General features: G+C 39.3%; 1 protein-coding gene and 1 long non-coding RNA gene across 14 annotated transcripts in view; one reads left to right on the forward strand and one right to left on the reverse strand.

The window, feature by feature from the left end:
* LOC137472496 (uncharacterized) overlaps nucleotides 1–14,793 on the reverse strand; it is a 198,296-nt gene that overhangs the window by 5,430 nt on the left and 178,073 nt on the right. For 5 of the 11 annotated variants that reach the window (XR_010998221.1, XR_010998222.1, XR_010998212.1 and 2 more), the window contains one exon: nucleotides 7,790–8,052. This is a non-coding gene — a long non-coding RNA (uncharacterized lncRNA). Of the gene's footprint in view, nucleotides 1–2,744; nucleotides 2,921–3,390; nucleotides 3,604–5,862; nucleotides 7,173–7,789; nucleotides 8,053–14,793 lie in introns of those variants that run through there. The other 6 variants (XR_010998216.1, XR_010998217.1, XR_010998218.1 and 3 more) reach the window with 6 other exon arrangements.
* TECRL (trans-2,3-enoyl-CoA reductase like) overlaps nucleotides 1–14,793 on the forward strand; it is a 60,027-nt gene that overhangs the window by 2,473 nt on the left and 42,761 nt on the right. For all 3 annotated transcript variants that reach the window (XM_068187625.1, XM_068187624.1, XM_068187623.1), the window contains exon 2: nucleotides 11,162–11,213. In XM_068187625.1, the coding sequence (XP_068043726.1) occupies nucleotides 11,162–11,213 (52 nt within the window). The remainder of the gene's footprint in view (nucleotides 1–11,161; nucleotides 11,214–14,793) is intronic.

Below are 14,793 nucleotides of genomic sequence, written 5' to 3' on the forward strand. Positions count from 1 at the left end.
CCATTCAGATTAGTGGGTGCTCAGTAAAGTCTGCAAAATTATGGTACATTTGACTAGTTCTGGTATTTAGCAAGAAATATTTTCCTGTCCTCAATGCAGTATCAGGATTTTATAAAAGGTGTGTCATCTTGGTTGTGTCATCTTGAGAAATCAGTTGGCATCAATCCAAAGTTTTGAATTGAGATTTATATTAATCACAGTTAATTCTCGGAATTAATTCTCAACTTAAAAAAGGAAAAATAGCATTATTTCCTTTAGTTTTCTTTCCTATCTTACACTTTTGGGAAGGATCAGTCACGTATATTAAGTGGTTATTATAAGTTCTTGATTGTCTTTAACCTCAAGGAACAGAATAAATACATACTTTTTTTAAAGCCTTTAAAACACCATATTGCAGGCTTTTCCACAACCAGGAAAGGCAGAAAAAAAATAATGAAAGGAAGCAGAAGAAGTGAAAAATCCCAGACATTTTGGTCCCATAGTCATCTCCTGCAGGAGCTGGATTTGGGGGAAAATTACCTAATCTTGCAAAACTTAAATTCAGTTGAGTCAGCAACAATGGCAGCTTATTTTGCACATGCACACTGTGAACATGAAATTCTTTATAGGGGTACAATTTATTTAATATTGTCAACCTGCTCTGGGGACTATATCTGCTATGGATATGATATTATGCAAGTAGTTTGGTGCACACAAGCTTTTCCAGTGAGTTACTTAAAGGATTTAGAAGAGAAATAATAGCAGTGTAAGATCTTTTCCCCCAGATTTGCTCTTGAAATTGATTCTGAGGTGATGGGCCATGGAGAAGAGACTTCTGATTTTGGGGCATGGGGAGGAATCACAAACCAGCTTCAGTGTTTTTTTTTTTTTTTTTTTTTTTTGGTTTTTTTTTTGTTGGTTTTTTTTTTTCCCAGTTATTCTACAAAATATCCCCAAACTAGGGGAAGTAGAGAAATTTATTTAATCTCAGGCTGCAACTGTCCTTAAAAGCAGAGTATATAAATGCTCAGAGGAGGTGTCTTGGGACTAGGCAATGAAGTTTTGAGAATGTGTATGAGCAGCCTGCTGCTCCACACTCTGCCCATGACAGGACAAGAGTCCAGGTGTCAGGGCCAGTTTGCAGGACAGCATCCTGGGTTTTCCTTCTTTTTTTTCCCTGTTCCCCAGAGAGGCAGACCCAGGAGAAGATGTCTCTGAGCAGAAAGGCTCTTACCCAAGCAGCCAAAGGCCTTACAAGAGCTGGTGCCTGAAAGGAAAATTCAGCCAAGAAATTTGGCCCATATTTTTACAGGCAAGAATGGCAAGCAAGAGTTGAGTGTTTTGTGGGACAATGTTCAGATCTTTAACATGCACAGCAATACTGCATTTGTGTGAATATAGTCTGTAGTTGAAACATGAATCATTCAAGTTTCTTGCTCAATGAGTGAAAGAAGTATTTAGCAAGGAATAAATCTCTTCTTTGGCCAGTGTAAAAAAAACAGGTGAGCCTAGAAAATCAAAAGTCCCTTCTTTCCTTGCAATTTATTAATTTGTATGGATGAAATTCCTATCTCTGTGTAAAGAGGAAAGCATGTAATTAAAGATTTCTTGTAAGAAATATTTTCAATTAAATAGCATCACACAGTGTCTAAGGATTTTGGCTTCTGTGGTGCTTCCAAAAAGCCACAGAAAACAGCAGAACATGCGGAAATCATCAAGTCTTGTAAATGAAAGAAAACAATTCCTTTTTGTACTTTTTAACAAATAACCCACATTTTTTTCCACCCACAACTTATGAAAAATACATGGCTACTCAAAAACTGTTTCCCTCATACATTGTTCCAAAAACTTGATGTAGGTTGGTTTTAAAGTTATTGATGTGCAGTGATTTGATTTATAAGTGCTGTTAAAGCAACTCATAACTGTTTCTTTTATAGCATCCATTGTATAATATTTTTTTCTTCAAATTAACTTGTAGTAAAATGTATTTTCCCACAAACATAGTGCAATGTAATTAACTTTGCATGACTTGCTTTTAAGGCAGGAAATGTTACACGGTACAGTTTTTACAGAATAAATCACCTCTGGAGAAACCAGCAGAGAAAGCCTCAGAGCTCAGTAGTTTTGTGCTCTGCGATTATGCAAGCTAAACTGTAAACGGAGGCGCAAACTCAGGTTTTGGCTACTGTGCAGTGACCCCCCTTTTCAGAACACTTCCTAAGGCCTGCAGAAGAGATTTTGCTTCTTCAGATGTGCAGGAAGGACCTCTTTCCTTGATGTGTTGCAAAGATAATGGAGGCTACTTTCTTACTGTTCCTTAAGCCAGCTGTTCATCCTCTACCCAGTGCCTTCTCCCACTGAAATGTCTTTGTAAAACCCAGTCAGAGATAAAATTGAGCATTTATGGCTCACAGTACGCACTGGAGGAACTTCTAGCTATATGTTTGTGAGTTCTAGGCATTGTTTGCTGTGCAATGCCTACAATGAATGCCATGGGAATATTAATATTTTTAGGGAATTAAAATGCCCTTGCACACGTCTATGCATCGACCCAGTCACTTGTACGTATTCAACACTTCTTGCAATTAAATATTACAGTGTGTATATCACTACATCTTTTGCCAAATATGAATTAGGGCTTATTCTGATTGCTCTGAATGGCCTGTTTTTCTCTGAAGGAGTTATAAGCTTTTTTTGTTTGGTTTGTTTCTGTTTTGTTTTGTTTGTTTATTTGAAAATCACTTAAAGCAGCAGCGTCTTTGTACCTGATTGCTATGGCTTAACAATGCAATGAATTTCCGCTGGCATGTCAGCAATGTCATTTGCATGCAGAAATGCGGTCTCTGGTATCAGAAATCTCTTTCTCTTGCCTGTGGGTTGCTGCTCTGTCACAGAAAGTGAACAGCCGAGTAGAACAGTCATCTCTTTTGCACAGTCAGCTCTAGCAAATAAAAATAACTTCTCACATCATGGCTTGGAGGTTAGACATATCACATTCATTTTAGGTGAGCGAGTGCAGTCATTAAAGTAGGCAATGAAACTCTGCAAAGGAACTCTTTGCAGTGCCAGAACATTGCCTCTAATGTCAGGTTCTTCCCATTAGCCTCATTCTAGGGAAGCAAAGTAAAGAAGTCCTTTCCCAGGAAAGAGATTAATACTTTCATGGCTGTTTTAAGTATTTCCCCCTCCTAAATCTTTCACTTCTAATATTTCACTTCAGAGGACTGTATATTTTTCTCTGTGGAGAATGAGCAGAACCTGTGACCATCCACAGCGGTCTCATTTCATGCAGAGGATTTTTATCATAATTTTTCTCATTCAAGAAATCTATCATTAATGGCATGCCACCTCTGATACAAGAGACACCAAAAGGAATAACCAGCTGTGTCAGAGTAGGGGGCTTCCATAGAGAGACATGGATGCTGAGTCCCACATAGCAGCAATTCCCACAGCAAAATGGCTGAAGGGACACAGACACAAAAATAGTTGCATGTAGGCTCATTGCTGTGGAAATCCTCTTTTTTTACTTCCTTTTGGAAGGAGGATTTCATGGTGTCTTGTGTCTTTCACTCCATGTTTTCACAGCATCCAGCACAACAGGGATCTGGCCCCTGCTGGGGGGCACTGAGAAAAAACACATTTATAAAATGTGTGTCTTTTCTTGCCCGTAAGCATTGAATCTTATGCCCAGCCCACAGTGCTGGAAGTGATGACAGTAGTATTTTGTTCCTCAGTTATTACTTATACTTGGTAAAGTAGGTAAACATATTCAAATTCTGTTGTAGCAATGCATGACACCTATTTCTTCCTTCACATAATTTTAAGTCAATATAGCTACGGATGGTTTCAGATGAAAAGAGGCAACTATACATATTACTTTTTGCTTGCTGTGAGATGGCTTTTTAAATGGAATACCTGGAGAAATGGCCTTTGATTTTTTTAGAAGAGAGAGACTGGGGAAGGGAGAAGCTGGTAACTTCAGGGCATTTAGCATTTGCAAAGGGATAATTTAAAGAATTCCAGAAGTTACAACAGATGACTAATGCTTTAGCTGATACTAATCAAAGTGTAGAAATGCCTTTAAATGACAGATTTTATACATCTCTTATTTTAGATAAAAAAAGCCTAAGCCTGGGGGAAGAAATAAAGGAGCAAATACAATAAATATTCAAAAAAATTAAAGTTGCTTCAAAGTTGAGCAAAAACAAGAGTGAATTTAGGAGACATTGGTGGTGCTCCAACTCTTCCTGAACATTCTGGCCAGCAGCAAAAGCCAGCTATGCCACCAGAGCAGTGAATATTGCCAAAATTGTATCTGTAAAGACAGATTCCCAGCCAGTGTGAAAATGTCCTCTTCCCCACCAAAGTTATGACATTTTACCCCAGCCACACATTTGCCTTATTGCATCAGAGATAATTCAGAGATTATTGCAAATTATAAATGTACTGGAGCAATACAAGACCATAGGGAGCAGTAGGTGTTTTATTAGTCTAATAGTTAACAGCACAGCCTATGATGGAAAGTTAGGTGCATAATGGCATCTCTTATAGGCATTATTAGCATTAAAGTACTCCTGCATATGATTTATTGCTCCAACAGAACATGCTTCAGGTTCTTTGTGAAATTCAATGTGTGATTCTTCACAAAACACCTGAGCCATGTAGTCATGGATCTGTAAATACCCAGCAGTATATGTTAATGCTATTATTGTATCTGACTATGTTTAAGCAATTTTGGATTTTAAAAAGCCCTTAAAATGCAAGCTTTTCTTCCTTAACAGCTGTATTTCTTGTGCTTCAAAAGAACAAATTGTGGCAATCAGAGGACCTCTACCAGAAGTACAGCAAGCATCTCTTCATTGCACTTGGTATTGAATAATGAAAAGTACTTGGATTTCTAACAGACCTGATGCTGACTGGTTGTTTTCATATATCACCCTCATTTCCCATTTCTTTCTGCTGCTTCTCAGCTTCCAACTCCCCTCCACAGATCTGCTTTATTAGCCCTGCTACTCATAGAATCACTTGTTTTGCCAAAATATATTGTTCTGTGAAATTTCTTTTGAGTTGGTTGATCTTTTGGCTTTTTTTATTTCATGCAGTCCCCCAAATAGATTGTGACCATCTTGTGCTAAATATTGGTTGACTTTCTTGGGTGCACTTCTTGATTTTTAATTTTAGCAGTGTGTGTAGATATAAAAAAGCAAACAAAAATCTATACAGCTATATGATAGAAAAGGGAAGACAAATTCAGAGGTTCCACAGCTCAGCCATATGTTTTATCTATGCTAGAACTTGCAATCAAAATCCCAACAAAAAACATGAACACCACCCTTAGCCTCACTTTCTTCCTCAGAACTATGTGTCAAAATTACTGCTTATTATTCATTATTATTTATACTTTGTTCAATAAAACAACACTATGTTTATTTCTAATAAAATATTATAATTTAAAAATATGTTTATTTTATTATTTGTGGTTTATATTACTTTATTTTTTGTCAATTATTTTGTTTTTAAGTACATATCCCAAATGTTGTTTCCTTTGAAAATGACAGTGGAAAAAAATTAGTCTAGAATTGTTGATGAGGTAGAATTTGGGAGACATTACATTACAAATTAGTTTTGAAATATTTCAATCTGTTATGACACAATAAATATTTCAAATTCAATTTATTTTACAACTTAATAGTGCATTTATTTGCATATTATTTTCTATTGGATTATTTTCAATGACATGAGAGCCATGTGTTACATTATTCTGCACTATCATGATAGATGTGTTTTAAAATAATGCAGAAATAATGAAAGTTTGATACAGATGAGAAATAAAAAATAATAAATATAACACATATATTCATTATATGAATACAAAAAAAAAAGATTTTCCAGCATGTGCCAGAAGCAGATTTTTTAATAAATTTCTGTCCCATTTTTAAAATTTGAAGTCAACACAAATTTACACATCCAGGGTTTGCCAGAAAAATTCAATTTCCCTGGTAGAAAAGTGTTGTGACAGAGGCTTCCTGACAGGTTCTGCTGTTCAGCTGCTGAGGTGAACAGTAACCTTACTCAACTCCCCTTAATAAAAGGTTGCAGGGCATGGGGATGTACCAATCTAGTCAGATTTGCTCAGAAACAGGTGTGCATGTTGAGTTCTGCACACCTCCCTGCTAATGACTTACATTTTCTTTACTTCCCCTCTCATATTTAGCAGAGAGAGAAAAAGCTCTTTTTTATGTCTGACACTTTTTCAGGCAATTTCTTACAAAGAAATTTCTATTTTTTAAATAGAAATACCCAGCTAGCAGTACAAAAACAATTAATCTTTAGAGACAAACTTGGCTGGTGTAAACTGACATGACTGCACGCAGCAAGCATGTGGTTATGTGTATTCTTAGCTAATTTGGCCCATAATCACTGGAAATATTAGTCAGTCAGATTATCTCATATGCCAAGGTTCATGTGACCAGATAATAAATAATCTGGAAGATTGCTCAGTGAGACAGCCCTCTACTTACGTACGTGTGCTGGAAACTACCTCAGCTCAAACCGTAATTCAGAATATCTCCTGCTTCTGGAAAGGCTGCATTGAGGTCAGAGCCAGCTGTTTGGCAGCCACTTCACTGCAGTCTACTGAGTAAAATACTGGATTCTACACAAAGTCTTTGTGTAGCTGCTGACAGCAATGTCTATATGTAGTTACCTCTACGTCATTTCCATGGTGAGCTCATTTATTTATATCTCTTTGGGCATGACCAGCACACTGGTTCACCAAGAGAGCTGTGTGGGACACGCTGGGAAAGGTTAAAACAAAACAGTGCCCAATTTTTAATTCTGACTTTGAGAACTGACAATAAGAAAGAGCCAATCTGATCTAGAAGTCAAATTCACATAACACAGACATCAGTCAGAACAGGTGCTTTTCTAATTAACTTTCTGTGGAATGCTTCTGGTTTCTTATAATACAGCATGGTCCCAAAACAAGGACAGGGTGCAAAAGCAGTAATGATGAAGTATTTGTTGAGTGCTGAATTTGGAAATTACCTGGCTTTCCCATTAGCTGGTTATCTGTTTTGCAGCAACAGATCCTCAGCTGCAATAAACTGATGTCACCTTTTTGAACAAATTTACTCTGGCTGAAGATGGGGCAGTGGTTAATGAGCAACAGGAGTGGCAGAATTTCTGAATTTCTGCCATTATGGGAAATACCTGTTACAAAGTAGGTGACTCAGCAGCGCAGTGGTACTGACACGTCACAAAGAGAAAAAGGTATTCAGAGAGAAATGTTGAACGAAAGATTACTTATTTGCTGAAATTCTATTATTCGAATTCTTATTGATATTCTGCTGACCTCTGACCCCTACAATAATTCTTTAGTGCAAGAACTGTGTGATGCAGTTACATACAGATCACCAGATTTGGCATAATTCCTTGACTTATAAAAGTGAAAGAGGTATGAAAGTGGATAACTATCTGATTACCTTGCACTCACAAAAGGCAGTGTTAAGTTCCCTTAATATCTTCCACTAAGTGCTCTTCCTTCAGTCATAGCATAAAATACTAATATGGTATTTTGAATTTTAAAAATAAATGTGATGCTTTGTGCATTGGTGTCCGAAGGAAGAACAGAACTGGTATGGATGACCCAGAAGATCCTTTAATTCTTGAATTCCTGCAAATTAAAAGTTTACTTCCATTTGCCTCAAATGGTAAAGTAAAAGTTTTCTGGCTGTGAAAGTACAGGAAAACCAGGATTTGACATTTTGAAATCATCTTTTTCTGAATGAAAAGTGTAATGACTGCAATCCATAGCTGTAAAATATGCATTTATTCATAAGATTTTTTTCCAGAAAAAGTAGTCTTGAACCTTACACATGATGGTCATTTACTGGAAAGTTGACTACACTTTAAATCAGGCCTTAGAGTACAAGTGAAGAAGTTGTAGGGAAAAGCTGGCTTGACCATCAGGCTGTAGAAGATACGGACCAAAAAAGAGCAGAAATCCATCTTGCTTTAAACAAACTAAGGGTGCTCTCTCACTCTGCTTTGCCTTTGCATATTTGTAAAGTGCTGAAATAGAGGAAAGAAAGGGTTATAACACTTCTAGAAATAATTCAAAAGAATGAAAGGAGAGTAAGACTAATAATTACAGTGAAATATTCCAGGGTGTTTTATTAAGTTAGCACAAAGGGTAATAAGAGTAGATGCTTTCCCAGTCCTTACAGTTCCTTAGCTTGTATTGATGTACAATGAAAAGAACAAAAGATAATTAATGGTCTATGAAGAGGACACTCTTACTAGTAAGCTGGTGTCTCAGCATCCATCTTCTCATTGATCAATATTAGAAACAGCAACTTCACTGATTGTTTTATGAGGTCTTTAGAAAAGGACACAGAATTATCAAGATCATAAAAAAATGTATTTCATTCTTTTGTGGCGATAACTTCATTATTCTGCCTGGGAAAGGACACTGCGATTCTTCTATGTCACAGCCCATTCTGAAGGGGGAAAGTATTTGTGTTATTCTTCAGCTGGTGACCTGTGTAGTTTGTTTTGAGTGGAAGGGTCCTTCTTGAAGGCAGCTGGCTCATATAAAACAAGTGTCCTGCTGCTCTCCTGGCTGGATGAGAGCTCTGAGCCTTCCCGGGGTCCCCGCAGCCTGCGCGGAGCCGCCAGACCGCGACTCACCAGCCCAGCACATCTCCGGCCACGAGCTGGCAGGGCTTAAACCAGCTCTGGCCTAAAGCAGCTTGGATGTGGCCAGGCACAGCAGTGTCCTGCTAATGAGCTCTGCCTTGCTCAGGGTTGTACAGGGCACGGCCCTGCCAGCTGCTGCTGCTGGGAGTGCTGTGTGGTGCTGCCCATCACCCCCAGGGCCACACTCACCGGCTCCTGGGCTGCAGCAGGACACTGCAAGCACTTGGTAGCTTCTAAACACCTGAGGCATGTGGGTGGCTCCGCAGGTGGACCTAAAACATGAGCTCGGATTCATTTTTTAAATAGCTGAAGTTAGGCGATGTGAACCCCCTGCTGCCATAGCAGGATTTGGAGGGGAGAAAGCACTGATTGTCTCAGGATAAAAAAAGGGAGAGGGATGTAAAGGTAGAGCTGCTAATGAGGGCTCGGACTAGACATTTTGAACAGATTGAGAGCAGCTCTGCCTCAAAGTCAAAACATACTCAGGAGAGCTGGAGATGGAGACATGGCTCTGTTTTGAGCCAGCATTGCCCTGTAAGCGTGCTACGCTTTACAGTTTTTCAGCTTTCTTTGCCTAAATGGGTTGATCAGCTCTCCAGAGCATGGGTTGGCCCTAGCTACTCTATCCCAGCACCCATCACAGTGAGGTGCTCATCTGTAGGGATGCAGGCCCTGCAGCAATGTGGCTTATACTGCATTTAGAAAGCCAGCTCATCTTCCATCAAACTGGAAGAGACCATCCCCGTCCTTCAGCTGGCGATGCCAGCTCTGAGCACCTGCACATCTGCCCCGTGCTAGGACACATGACAGATTTCGGTCTGCAGGCTTGTATGCTTAACAGGTGTTGCCAGCTAACAGTGCTTGCATCCATATCTGGTGGATTCTGGGCTCCAGACCTTGCAGGTGTGAGATTACAAAGTGTGAGAAAGCAATTTCAGACATTTTTAGAGGTTTTGAGAACATAACATCACCAAGTCCACAGATGTTGCACACATGATGGGAAAAATACATGGAGACTATGGGAAGTGTTCTACTGGGTGTTGCATGGAATGGCTTAAGTGCAACAAATACGGATAAAATATTTTCTTTCCTTTTTAAACTAAGAAAGATAAAATGGCTTCTTTTACTGTTTCCTGTAGCTAGGAAGAAAAGGGTCTCCAAGGGCAGTGTCTCTTGCCTAAGACACTGGCCTAGTTCAGTTCAGCATGGTTTGAGTCAACACGCTTGTTGGGGACAGGGTAAAAGGGTAATCCTTGGTTTCAAGAAGCCTAGGCCTTGATTTGGGTGGAGTTGGCATTGCTTAGCAGCCACATTAGAGAGACAAGTCAGGGTTTAAGTGGAGTTTCATTTACAGCAGTTTCTGTAAATGCCCAGTGAAACCCTCTGTAACTGCAGAAAACAAAGTGTTCTCATCTAAACCCAAGATAAAACTTGCAAAAGATCTGTACTTTACTATCTTTTAACACAGGTGTCATTTTGCATCTTTAGATCACTGAAATCTGCATTGAGCTCACTGCCTGTTCATATTACTGGAAGCAGGTTGGGTTACTCATAAGTATTAAAAGCACATATACTGTATATTTGTGTGGAGTGTCAAATTACATAAGAGTAAACTTTGTGCACTGATTTGTTGCTTTAGAGTCAGCAATTTTATTTTGTTGCATCAGTATTTCTCCAAACTCAGTCTTTTCGACAAAACAACCTATGTTAAGGTGCTAAATTAACTCTACTAGGAAAATTTCTTATGCTCTTCTCTATTCGTTTGCATGGTTATTGTCACAATCCACTAATAAGTAGCTCAACATGCTACTTCCTCAAGAGTCCCATTGCCTTTCCTCAAGAGTCCCATTGCCTTTCCTTGTAAACAAAAGGCAAATCCAAGTATCTTGCTCTAGTAAATTCTAAATGTGTTTCTCAGGTAATTTGCACAAAGGATATTAAGAAATCAATATACATAATAAAATAGAGCCTAAAAAGCCTCCAGACAGCCCTCTAAAACTGTGACATCTGAATTGCATCAGTGCACATGAACAAAAGCATGCAGAAGCAAACTCATTTCAGGCAGAAAGGACAGAACCTACCACTTTTGCTACTGCCTTCTCCAGAGAACCCTTTCATGTCTCCAAGACATGGACCTCAGCATGCTTGAACCTAACTTTAAAGCTAATCCTTCAAGTTTTCCCACTGGTTTGATCTAGGGGACAATTATTGCATCAAGCAGGGCCAGCAGCTTTCCCTCTTGACCGTTGTGATTTTACCCTTCCATCGACCAAGCAGAGGTGGTCCAGGTGATAAATAATTCAAATTTGGACAATCCTTAATAACATACCAACCTGTGTAAACAAATTTGCTGATTTTTTCATTTTAGCCTGAAGGACTTGCAGACAAATTTAAGCATCTCTTCATTGGAGAGTTGGAGAAGGGATCCCAAAGTGAAGAAGAAAGAAAAATTAACCTGTATGCATTTTGCTTTCTTTTCCAGGTACCTCCAGCATCTACCGTTCTTGATGTGAAACACAAATTTCACAAAGCATGTAAGTACTATGGTTACCAGGCTGGAGACATGGTTAGAGGCATTTCACTTTGGGAAATTGTCAAATTTATTTTTCAGGAATCTCACACAAAATCTGAGACTGGTCTGACAGCTCCAGAGCTCAATAAGAATAGTGTTTGAACTAAGGTTCTATTGTAGCTGTTGCAGATGGGAGAGACTGGAAGGAGAGAACTGCATAATTTATCACTGCCAGCACATGAGGGGCAGTAGTTTTTATCTTGTTTTTAACATTACACGGTGTCATTTCAAGACCTGCATTACTGCAGTACTGCATTTTTTCTCCCAGTATTATATTGGATAAACTTCAGTAACAACAGACTGCTTCAAGGTGGCCATAAACTGACCATGTGGACCAGAAAGCTGCAGTAGTGGAGAATGTGAGCTCAGAATGATTAAATAACATCAGGATTTAGGTTAGATATACAGAAGAAATTATGGTGGCAAAGCACTGGCACAGGCTCCCAGAAAAGCTGTGGATGTCCTGTCCCTGGAAGGGTTGAAGGCCAGGTTGGATGGGGCATTGAGCAACCTGGTCTAGTGGGTGACATCTTAGATACTGAGCCTTCATTATTTTTACAAAAAATGGGTGTGTTCAACTAAAAGCTAGATGCCCTTTACAGAAAAAAAAAAAAAAAAAAAAAAAAAAGGGCTGTCAGCCACTAATATGCTTGAGTTCAGAGTAGGGTAAGTAGAAAAAACATTATGCTTCTCCTGTGTCCTTATAATTTTATAAAACACTAAAGCTTAAGGCATCTGTGGTTGCACATGGGTTCAGTTGATGAAGCGAGAGGCTGTTAACCTGACTGCTCCAAAGTAACTTATTTTCCCTCCCTGTAAGGGCTTGTAAAATACAAAATGGCAAAAGTTCAAAAGCCACACTGCTGAATATGAAAAGATCGAGTGCAGAAGTTTTAATATTTCAATAAGAGTATGTCCTCCCATTAGTTTGTCAAATGCAATGCACTTCTGCCTAGAATCTCTTAAATCAATTGAAACTGGATTTATATTGATGAAGTTGAAATCAGTTGGAGAACACTGGCAGTGAGGTTTATGCCAATATAACTGTAATGAGGTTTTTAATGGATTTGGGCTAAAATGATGTGAGACTGTGCATAAGGCATTTTAATGGCACCTGTTTTGATATTAAGAGGCATCTTACTCCTCAAGTACCCCTAGTGATGTAAGTGAAGCTGAGTATAAAGTCAGACAGAAAACATACAACAAAGCACAGTATATATCATGAACCAAACCTCTGTCTGTGCAGTGTGTTACAGCACATGGAAGGGCTGGCAAGTGCCTTCAATGCTTTTCAAATTCTCATCTTTTTACGTCAATTCATCCCATTCCTGGGAGTACACCGTATCAGTGTCCTGTGTCCCTTCTTCACAGCTCAGCTCATTGTTTTGATCTCTCTTTTCCAGTTCAGCCTGGATGTTGTTGTTTCATGAGTTTCCCCCCCTCCACTCCTCCTTTCCCAGTTGCAAAGATCAAACCCTCACTTTTTTCTCTTTGTATAGTTAGTGGGATGACAGCTAATAGAATACAGTTCTCTTAGGCAAGGGCTGAGAAGGGGCTGAAGCTGATCTGTGGTGCCTTTGGTTAGCATGCTATTTTGTACCAGCTCATGCATTCATTTCTGTAATTTTGTGTGTGCCAGACTCACATGTTCCCCTATAATCTCTCATTAAAACACACTCCTACGCACACCCCCTTACAGTCTCCCTGTCTGCATACATTCTCCTTTGATCACCCATGCAATTAAGCTTTCTCCTCAGCTGGTGTCTTGTCAGCCCTTCAGTGAGAGGAGCCCCTGTGCAGCAATTTCACAAGAATCATCTCTGTCACTGATCAGGTTTTGCTAACTGATTTAAGAAAGAAGGAAAGAGACTGAATTATGAATTGCAGCACAGGCTGTTAGTCATTAAAATAGAAGAAATTGGATGCAAGTGACACTTGCCATCTTGCTCATAAGTAGTTTCTAAGAGTCAAATATTAGTTTGGATGTGTGTTTATACAAAAGGCAGAATATGGATTTAGAAGTCCAAGAACAAATTCTGAAGTATTTCTCAGCCCTCACTTCAGCAAAAATGTTTCTACTGAAACAACCCCAGAAAGGCCTAACCTTGTGCTTTTTGTGGCACTGAGTTCAGGGGGGCAATCCCAGTTTTATCGCTGGAGATTCAGGGATCTTAGTGGAGAATAACCATTTAAGACAAAGTGCTATTTTCACAGGCATTCGAAGGCTTTGTCCAGATTGAAGCTGTTTTTAATCGTCCCCTGGCTGCTGTAGCCACTGCCTGTGGGAGGGACAGGCAGCACCAACTGGGGTCAGCCCAGAACAGCAGATTCCCTGCTGCAGCCCCCTCCAGCCATCAGCTCCACAGGGGCTTTCTGTAACAGATGTTACAGCCAGGCTGTCATGCTTAATAGTGAACATCACACCTGCCCATCATGGATCTGTCTAATCCTTTTTAAACCTACTTAGAGTTTTGACCTCAGCAAAATCCTCTGGGAAGGAGTTCCACAGTAAAAGCATGTTGTGGACAAATGTCTACACTTCTGCAGCTTGATGTTTTCTGCCTGAGATTGAGTGGCAGCTGAGTGTCAGGGTGTCACTGGCCATCATGCTGAGCTGTCAGAGGCACAAACCTCAATCAAAATAGTGCTGTGCATGAGGAGACTTTTCTAGAATTTTCCTCATTCCTTTGTCTAGCTGGCAGAGATGGAACCAAGCCAAAAACTGTGTGTATAAGAAAAAAGAAGCTTGACCCATTTTCTCAGATGCTTATAATGAGTTAGCTACCTGGCATTTTCTTTATCTATACAGATTATGTTTTCAATGGAGAAAGAAATATCTTGTAGGCTAAACTTCCCGAGCTCTTGTCCTTGGCAATAACTTTTCACCTTTAATTTATTTTTATCTTTGCAAAATGTATTGGACTGCTGGGGGAGGAAATCTTACAGATAGAAAATGAAAAACTGTAATAATAATGCTAATTCAAGTATCACATAACTAAAATAAAATACTCCTAGAACACGTAATATATAATATAGTGGAGTCAGTGATCATTAAATATTTTCAAGGTTACTGCATGAAAGTTGCTGAAAAGGCTCTTGAAAGGAGAGGAAGAAGTGAAAGGAAAGGAGGAAATAAGACCTCAGCAGTGTTGTGACAAACTGATAGAGGCAGCCTCCTGCTCAAGGGGAATAGCACAGCTGCAGCTACATTTTGAAGCCAGAAGGGTGAGTATAGGGAGGCCAGAAATTGCCCTCTAGGCAGAAGGAGCAGGCAGGGAAGGGAGGAAGCCTGGTGATGGGTGGAAGGAAAAAGGGAAGTCCAAGAGATAACTGAAAAAATCATGTCAAGGGTATCCTGGTACGCAGAGGGAAATAAAGGGCTCAAGGAATAAGGAACATCTAAGCTAACAGAAGTTATATAGGGCATTTAAAATAAGTAATACCAATGAAAGCAAATCATAAAGACAGGAATTGTCAGTAGATGGCACTCAAGAATAAACAGCATAATTTCTGAACAATATGAAACTTTAGAACCCTGCTAT

This window comes from Anomalospiza imberbis, chromosome 4 (assembly GCF_031753505.1).
Source record: "Anomalospiza imberbis isolate Cuckoo-Finch-1a 21T00152 chromosome 4, ASM3175350v1, whole genome shotgun sequence".
NCBI classification, from domain to species: Eukaryota; Metazoa; Chordata; class Aves; order Passeriformes; family Viduidae; genus Anomalospiza; species Anomalospiza imberbis.